At 28.2% G+C, this 10,381-nt stretch overlaps 1 protein-coding gene across 1 annotated transcript; it reads left to right on the plus strand.

Annotated features, from left to right (window-relative positions):
* Positions 1-612: 612 nt before the first annotated feature.
* Positions 613-1,836, plus strand: LOC128668029 (uncharacterized). The gene is made up of 3 exons (XM_053740180.1): positions 613-816; positions 869-1,662; positions 1,752-1,836. The coding sequence occupies exons 1-3, from the start codon at positions 613-615 to the stop codon at positions 1,813-1,815; spliced, it is 1,062 nt and encodes a 353-aa protein (XP_053596155.1). The 3' UTR covers positions 1,816-1,836.
* The last annotated feature ends 8,545 nt before the right edge of the window (positions 1,837-10,381 follow it).

Raw genomic sequence — 10,381 nt, forward strand, 5'->3', positions numbered from 1 at the left:
TTAAATAGTATATATTATTCATTATATTTAATTATATATATTCAAATATATTTTTAAATAAACAAAAATATCTATATTGCACCAGTATATTATTCAATACATACTTTTGTATAATTTATTATGTATCACAATTATATTTTCTGATGTATATAATATTATATGCATATATATATATATATATATATATATATATATATATATATATATATATATATATATAGAGAGAGAGAGAGAGAGAGAGAGAGAGAGAGAGATATACTCATTATAAATCTAATAAGTATATCTTACATGTGTAAATAATTTATATTATTCATTATATTTGATTATATATCTTCAAATATATTTCGAAATCAGCGAAATTATCTATACTGTTTCAGTATATTCTACAATACATACTTCTGTATAATTGATTATATCATCATTATATTTTTAAGTATACAAAAAGTAATATATAGTTTTTTCTTTCGGGTTATTAAACTAAAATATCTTATTAATTATAGTTAAAATATTTTCGAAATTTTACATTCTTTATCACAACTTGTTTGTAAACGACAATATCTTATTAATTTTAATCATAATTAGCCATTCTTGTCGCATCGGGATTGTATGGACATGGTTATTTGTCAATCACCTACAAATGAGTGTTGTTTCGGAGAATGCAATGACTGTCCCGGCTCGGAAAAATTGAAAACTATCTTAGAACACTTATTCATGGATAACTTTGTAGACGAGATTACATACAATCAGTGGACTCAAGTGGATCGATGTTCTTTAGAAACAATTATCAAACCAGCTGACGATTTTGTTGATATTTTTGTAGAATATATTCCGAAACTACTTTATCATGACTTAGTAGCTAAAAAAACAGGCTGAGTATTTTCAAACTATAAAAGAAAACCTTGAAATCGGGCAAGTACTTGTTGTTGCTGATTTTTCAGAAAATTATTCTTTTTTGCTTCAAAATAGTGTTCAAGGAGTATATTGGAATAATGAGCAGGCAACAATCCATCCTTTTGCGTGTTATTATAGAACGACTGAAGAGAATAAAAGTGAAATTGTACTTCTCAATTTAGTAATAATTTCTGATAACTTAACTCACAATACAACTGCAGTTTACACTTTCCAAGAAGTACTGACATCGTTTCTCAAAAATAAAATTCCCGATATTTGTAAAATAATTTATTTCTCTGATGGCGCTGTATCTCAATACAAGAATCGTTATAATTTAGTCAATTTGGTGTATCATGAAGAAAACTTCCAAAGAAAGCCGAATGGCACTTTCGCCACTTCCCATGGGAAAGGCCCAAGTGACGGTTTGGGTGGATTAATCAAACGATTAATTAGCCGAGCTAATCTTCAACATCCTCCTGATAAACAAATCAAGACACCTGAGCAATTATATGAATGGACAAAGGACAATATTCAGGGAATAAATAGTTCTTATGTCTCAGATGAGCAAATTCGTAGAACAGAAAAAAAACTGAGTAACAGGTTCAAAAACGCTTTACCAGTTAAGGGAATACGTGGATGCCATGCCGCAGTCCCTACTTCAAATGAAGTTCTGAGAGTGAAGCGCTTGTCATCATCTACAGAAGGAGAAAATTTTGTATTGAAAAACGTAGATGTCTATGAGTTTGTCGAGGAGCCCAGCATTCAAACTCGGTAAATTCAGCCATATTTTATTATGTATATTCGATTCATATAAAATTTTCATTGAAAAATAGCTTTCTAATAATACTATTTATTTTCAGATTGAGAATAAGAAGTGCGAAATCAAGACCACAGCAAGGAGCTAAGAAAAAACAATCATTCTAACACAATTATATCCAATTTAAAATCAAAATGTAGCTGAAAAACAAAAATATCACATTAATAAGTTTTTTATTGACTCTTTTGCATTAAAATCAATTTTTGAGCCTTAAAATTAAAAATTACAATTGAATTTATTATTGTTTTATTCAGTCAACGCCAAAGAAAGAAAAATTTTTTCTTCCTAAAATTCAAAAATTTATATCTTTTGAACAAAAAAAACCCGTACTCAAAAATTTCAGGATCTTTTGAAATCAATTAGAGGTACTCTAGAAAAAAATTTGAGCGAAAAATTTGATGGCAGTCATCGACTTTTGCAATTTTTGAAATTTCAAAATTTTCCCAAAAAGTGAATTTTTGAAAAATTTTTTCAAAAAAATTTTTTTTTGGTACCTTTAAGTATCCTCTTTAAAACCTAGCTCAAATCAAACAGAAAAATTAGTGAAATTTTCAAAATTGCATAACTTTTGAAAACAATTTTTTTATTCTTTTTTTCCTTGGCAGAACTTCGTTATATGATGAGAGAAAACTTCTGACCAAAATTCGTCCAAATCGAAAGGGGTCGATTCCTACTATTGGTCGATTTGACATGGAATGACCCACATGGATTTCAAAAAATTTTGCTTTAGTCTAATTTGATTTACAAAATTTAATGAATTTTAATATTATTCATAAATATCGCATAACAAATATAAGGGCGTAAAATAAAATTTTTAAAGTAAAAAAAAATTATTTTGATACCTACTCATAGTACCTTCAGTTGGTGGCGGATACCATAAGAGTGTAAAATTATTTCTTTTTTTTTTCAGGAATAGAAGTATTTGTGATCTAATAGAATAAAAATGACAAATTAAACTTTTCAAATTTCAAATTTTTTTGAAAGTTTTTAAAAATTATTTAATAATTGATAAAATGAATTTAAAACATCAAATTTTTTTATTATTTTTACGTTTTCAGATGACAATAACGTCGATTTTCGAAGAAAATTTTTGTATACCTTTATGACACCTGGAGTAGGTTCCACATGTCATAAGAGTCTATAAAAAAAATTCAATATTAGAAAAATTTACTTTATTTATAACGGTACCTCGTGCTAGCGTACGACTTCATTATATTTAACGTGATATAATAATTATCAGTGAAAAAATATTGATGTTATTTTTACCGTAAATTCATCCTCAATAAAATTTAGGATATTATTTTTATCCTCATTAAGTATATTTTTTATCTTCTCATCGTTTACACCGATGTCGTACATCGATGTATTTATTTTATGCCAATCATCTTTCAGCCTCTTAAAAATTGGCACGTTAGGACTGTTTGTCGCTGGCCAAGCACACTCCGAAACATGTCTTAACATGATTTCCGAAATATGATGACAGCATGCAAAATAAAATACGTCGTGACGTAACATTTTTTTAAATAAAGCACATGCTCTATCCCAAACCCCTAAAATATTATTTATATCAATTACGTAAATTAATTTAATGAAAATGGCAATACGTGAAAATTTACAATTGAATTTTCCAACAAAAAAAAAATTTTTGATTTTTTATGAGTTGCTAGTCATTACCGGGAACATATAGATGTCAACCAAATGTCGTTTCTTAAATATAAAGAAATAATTTTTTAAATAATAAAAAAAATTTGTTAAATACAAAAAAAGGACGTGGAAGAAATTTTAAAGTGGTCGATTTGGCATGGAATATCGCCATAACATTTAAATTTTATCACAGTTGTTTTTTACAAAATAACGAAAGTATTTTTACTGTTCATATAAAATACATTAAAAAACAAAATGTTTTGACAATTTAATTATAATATAAATAAATTCTTTTGATGTCAAATTAAAAATCAATGCGTAATGAAATATAATAATAATAATTCACCTGTGTTAATGGCAGTTGTATCAAAGCAAAATGCTTTAACACAATTTATGAGATTCCACTCATTTAAAACATTGTAAATTACATCTGCTTGGTTAACTCCAGTTCCTTCATATAGCATTGGTACAGAAAGTAACTATTCGACATTAACTCCGGATGCAATGATAGGTAATCTTTCTACTTTAGAAGATCCTACTAAAGGGAGTAACTTTCCATCCCAATGAATAACAAGGCATTGGTGATTTATAAAAGTATTTTTTATATTTAAGGCTATATCTTTCTGAATTTTGATACGAGCATTGTGAATAGTCGAGCGGCTTAAATTATAGTTATCAGGAATTTCACCAATACTCATAATGACAGACGATATAATGTGTATTGAATCTCTACTTCTTGTTTGTGTCCTATCTAATGTTGAGACTAGTTGGAGTGTCATAATATTTATTTTTGGAATTTTAGCATTTGGTACTTCTAACTCATCTTCGAAATCAGAATGATCCCGTTTTAACTCGCTGTAAGTAGAGGATTGACTGCCTAAACTATAAAAATTCGAAGTGCCTGAATTTTGTCTTGAAACTAGAAAAAACACAAAAAAGAAAAATTCTACAATTCAGAAAAAAAGGATATCTTGGCATAAGATATTTTTTTTATTCAACCAATATAATATATGTTTTGTAAACGTGCATTTTGATTTTACGACTTGAAAATCGAGCGCAAAGTCTAACTGATTCTACGGCCATCTATTAGAATAATTTGTATATTAATTAACACTTCCTTAGTCACTTGGGGGCCATGTTAGAGGCCACCTAGATCGAATTCGAACTTAGACGACAGTGGGGTAGTTCCACCCCTCCAAAATTTAGATATAAAAGGGCCAGCAAACACCTGCTCGGAGACTTAGGCCCTGGCCATCAGCTAGAGTGGACTGAGGACGCTTAGCGAGGTCCCACTCTAGCACCAGGACTCATAACAATTTATTTGAGTCGGCCTAACGATATCTAGTCATTTAGTCCGACATTCAAGTCCAAGCTATCGACTTGACATTCAAGTGCAGGCGATGAACTCAGACGACACTCAAATTCGAGGATCGACTGAACATTGATTCAAGTTCAAGCGCTGGAACCTACCGCCATGCCTAAGAGTGTTCATTGTTTAAAATTAAATTAATTCTTGTGAATAATTATTTCTATAAACTGGTTCACAAAACCAAATTTTGTGAAGTTTTCGTCTGAGTGATTCGCCAAGTGTCCAGCCCGTCAGCAGCCCAGGAACCTGACCAGAATCTACGCTGAAGATCCACCATGCAGCGACGCCCGATACCATCAGTACGTCGTACTCAATAAAATCCAGATAAGATTATAATAAAATTTTATTAATTATATATCTCTCTCTTCAACGCGACATTATTTTAATATTTAATAGTTAATTTATTCTTGGTGTGTCCAGTGAAATTTACGCGCGAAATAAATTTATTACCGTTGGACACTCAATTAATTTGAAAAGGATTTAATTTTATATAAAGGGGAATTTTGTACATATTTGGGAATTTGGTTAAATAAAATTGAATATATATAATAATTGAATTTGGCCTAAAAATTACTTTCATCACCAGTGTCTTAGAGAATAAGTTTAATTTCAGCCGCGTGTCCGGTCAAAACGAGTCGACCTACTCTCTGAGATCTATTTCCCGCATTTCAGAACCAGCGATATAATGATTATAATTTATATTAATAATTAATAATTAATTATTGAATCGGGAAATTTTGTAACTGTGGTTCATGGCTACTGGACACGAAGTAGCCAAGGTCACCGTTATAGTTTCTTGAAGTAAAAAATATTTTCTTAAAGTGAGAAAAATAAATATTTTGCCCTAATATATAATCAATTGTCCGAAAAGTAAAATATTCTTTCTTGAAGAATACTTTATTTTGACTCGAGATCATTTGTGACTCGAGTCAAGAATCAAAAGTACTCGATTCAATGGTAAAAAATATCTTGGCTTAAGTATTTGTTGTGTTGCGGCAAGTAAGCGTAGACGTTTGAACCAACAGCAACTGCGCTCACGGCTCAACGCAAAAATACTCTTGGGAAAGCTAACTGTACTATACTAAAGTGGCGGTAGTTTAGACTCTACATTGTACAGTGTGCTAACTAGATATGGGTGAAGTGAACGAATGTTCAGGAAATGGCCGGGTAGCATAACTGGTAAAGCTCTCGCGTGATGCCGAATCGGTCTAGGTTCGATTCCTACCATGAGCAAACAATTTATTTTTCTCAATTCGTTCATAAGCCATTTAATCGAGAGAGTTTATTCCTTATCCTCTCTACTGCTGTATTGCGGTGTTCTAAATATACGCATACACTTTCCTGCTTGACAATATTTAATATTTCTATTAGGTTAGATTCACTGAAAAATATAGGTTTTTTTTTTTTTTTAAGTAGAGTCATTTATTTTCTTGAATCGAGACTAGAATTTTTTTAAGTCAAGAAAAAAAATCATCAATAGGAGAATTTTATGTCTTCCGTTAAGTAAATATCTGCATGATTCAAAAAAAGTTATTTTATTAAGCTAAGATTATAATTTATTTAAATCAAAATTCAAATTTTCTCATTAAAATAGACCGTTGTCTTGAGTCGATAATGTAGTTTTCTCAAACTGAGAGTAAATGTTCTTCTGTCACGCAAAAAAAGTTCTTGGTTTGAGATGTTGATATATATTGTGACAATTTACTATACTCATCAACCAAGACAGAATAGTATCTTGTTTTGATAGTTTTTTTTACTTGGTTAGAAACAAAATATATTTGACTTGAAATAAATATTCTTAAACCAAGATTATTTAACTTGAATTAAAATTTAATTATTCTTAAAACAATATTTTTATAATATTAGTCGAAGAAAATGTTCTCGGATTAAAAAAACCCAATTACTCAGCCCAAGAATAAAAAAATGAAGGCGAAAATTATCTTGGGCCAAGTCAACCTTTTTTTCTGTGTGCGGAAAAAAAAATTTCTATGCCCTAATAACACCTGGAGTAGATATCACGCGAATCATCAGCGCTTAAAAAAAAAAATCAAAAGTTGAAAAAACAATTCAATCGAACAAAAATAAATATTTTATAAGAAAAAACATTTTTTTAATTGAGGACATAACAAATCATGTTTATAAATTTACAAAAAATTCGAAATTAAAAAAATTTTATTTATTTTATTAAATTTTAAACAATGCACTTTTTTTTTAAACGCGCGTAAAGACCATAGAAATATATATATATAAAAATTTCAGCGATTCACGTAATTATTATGATCCAAAAGCATGAAAATAAAAAACGATAACAACAAAATAAAAAAAAAAATAAAAAAACGAGAAAAAATAAAAAAGTTTAATAAAACAGAAACAATTTTTATTTAGAAAATAACGAATCTAATTAATAAAAATTAATAATTAGAAAATATATTTAAATATAGTTCAATATATACTTACGCATCGCATTTTGATTGATCTCTAAATTTTTTTCGCATCGCAATGGTTCTTCCTTAATTTGATTATCAGAAATAGTAAAGATTCATCTAATAAATTACTACCTGATCGATTGCAACACCTTGTTTTTCTGCACTCATTTAAAAATTGCTTGCAGTTCTCTGATAAATCCTGATATTTATCATTATCAGCGATACCAACCAATTGATTCAATTTTAAATTGAATTTATCTATTTTTTGTTTTTGTTTTTTTGATTTTTTTTTTAATTTTCGATTTTTTTTCAAATCGATATAATTTTTATAAAAATCTTCAATCTTTTTAATACTTTGTTGCGGTCTACAGGTAGAAATCAAAAAATTACCCCAAACTTCATTCAATTCACTAGTAACTTCCCTTGAACTACTTCAGATAGTCATTTTTAAATCACGATGCTTATGCATAAATAAATTAATTACCTCACGATATCGAGGTAATATTTTTTTATTGAAATTAATTATTTCAAAACCAATTAAATAATTACTCGCTTTGTTTCCAATTTTTTTCCCTCATTTTTTGTTTTAATAAAATAACACTTACTGTTGAAAGTATCTATGCAACAAAAACAAATATGTACTCAAGTCCAAAGAATAAAGTGTACTATCTTCACGACCTCTACGATATGAAACGATTATCTTAGTATTGATAGAGGGGAAGTAATTAAAAGGTTCTAGCTGGTCAAACAACAGTGATATTTGGGAGTAAAGGTATAATGGGGGCCGGAATTAATAAGAAACGGCTTCATATTGCACGACATATTTTTCATATAATTTCACGGCCGTTTACTAGCTAATATTATCTATACTTATATATTGTTATTATTATTATAGATGTAAGAATACATTTTTGCTACGTGAAATTTCTAGGAAATTTAGAAAAATTTTCGTGCAGTCGAGTATATATGAATTTGAGGAGACATGATTTCTATACATCTCTATAAATACAACGATTCGTAGAAATCATGGTATCATTAAGTAACTTAAATAGATAGAGTTCAGTCTATAAACGACCTAATATGCAAAGAAGGAAAAAGAGACACTCATTGTACAATGGACAGCCGATAAAAATTCAGTAAAAATTTTTTCTACGAAATTGGTTAATTTTCTGTAAAAAAAAAAAAAAAAATTTTTTATTTATGAAAAAATATTTCATTAAGAAACATGGAATTAACTAATACTAAAAGAAAAGAAATTAACAGGGTTATTTAAGAGAAAAAAAAAAAGTTTTTTTCAGAAAGTGGTTTGTTGTTGTATAAAAATAAATTTTTTTTAAGTTATATTTTCATGACAAAATAATATAATGTTCAAAAAAAAAAAACATTTAAGAAATGAAAATTAAATTATTAATTTAACAACCCAGATACTTCAAGGATATCTTGAACTTTCATATGTATAATTCCATTGATTTTAGAAACAATAGATTTTACAGCTTCTGCTTACAGGACTTTTTTTTGTAGCAAATTTGATTTCCTACAAATTTGTCTTTACTTTTTTTCGATAACGACAATATGTTTTACAAAAAATTCCAAAAATAAGCAAAAATCGATAAAAATCGACGTTTACATTTTTTAACTCTGACGCCGTTCTTGTCACGTAAAGCTTAATGTAGGAACTTTCAAAGTGTAAAGGTTCCCCTACAACTTCTGCCTATGGGCAATAAAAAAACGTGAAATGCAGCTGAGCTATAGATAATTAAAAAAAAAAAACCTCCACTTTACATGCTCAATGAATGGGAAAATTTCAAATTCAATTAGCAAGTACTCAAAATTAAAATTAAGGGCTCAAATTTGGTGAAAATTTTTTTTTTATGTCTAGAACAATATTTCGTCAATGGAGCGATAAAAAAAAATAGTCGTTTCAAATGAGCCACCCAAATATATATATATATATATATATATATATATATATATATATATATATATATATATATATATATATATATATATATATATATTACGCGCCGTTCTCCAACAATAGCGTCCACAATTCTACACCGATCTTAATAAAACGAAATGACAATAATAGAGTTATAAAAAAATCCAAAAACTAATTCAAAGTATTAGTTACATATTATCATGTACTATTCAAAAATTCATGAGGGCCGTTTAAATATTTAAATTTTGCGCTTCAATTTTCAGCATAGACATCATTTTATAAATATAAACTACCCCGTCTAGAAAAAAATTTGTAAGACCTATTGGTACCCGATTGGGTTCCCAATAGGGAACCCAACGTTGGGATGTAACGCATTGCCCAAGATGAACCCAATTGGGTCATTCCTATTGGGTCTCAATTGGGTATACCCAACTATTTCCCAATTAGGCATACCCTATAGGGTTTCAATTGGGTACACCCTACAGAAACTTGAGGCCAACCCAATAAAATCCCACTAAAATCCCAACATAAAAAAAATTTGCTTCAATAAATTTTTTATTTAAATCCTCTCATTACGGTACAATTTTTATTTATTTATTCAACTTTCGTTATTAGTATTAATTTATATTAGTGTTAGCTAACAAAAAAAAATTAATTATTTCACAAATTCTCACTTTGCACGAGACGTAATTTTTATAACCTATATTCACTATATTAGCACTTTATTAATATTTTTATCGATTATATTGCACTGCAATAGCACTTTTTTATTATTATTTCTATCAATTATATTGCATGGTATTGTAACTGTAAAAAATTGAAAAAATTACGCCTTGATGAGTTACTTAGAACGTTTTCCAATGCAAGAGTCACATGTATATGGGATTTCTCCATACTAGTTATTTGTTTTATGCGCGAACCTGTCTGAAGTTGTCTTTGCTTGTATTATAGTCACAAGATTTTGTCACCACGTGCGTCACTGGTGTTAACATACTCAACTATTCGATTTTTATCTGAACACATAATATATAAACATATAAAAGTAGTAGATATTTCATATGGATTTTTTTTTCTTTGAAGTTTTAGTTTTTTTTTTAAGTTTATAATTAAATTTATAATCTGCAAAAGATCAAAAATATATTTTGTTGTTGTTTAGTTTTTTTTTTTATTTTTAAGGTTTAATCAATTTTTTTTTTTATAAAAATACATGATAAAACGTAAATATTTTGCATTTAAAAATTGTTTAAAATTTTTAAAAGCAAATTTTTTTTTTTTAAGTGTAAGACCAACGGCTG

The sequence above is a fragment of the Microplitis demolitor genome, chromosome 6 (genome assembly GCF_026212275.2).
Source record: "Microplitis demolitor isolate Queensland-Clemson2020A chromosome 6, iyMicDemo2.1a, whole genome shotgun sequence".
NCBI classification, from domain to species: Eukaryota; Metazoa; Arthropoda; class Insecta; order Hymenoptera; family Braconidae; genus Microplitis; species Microplitis demolitor.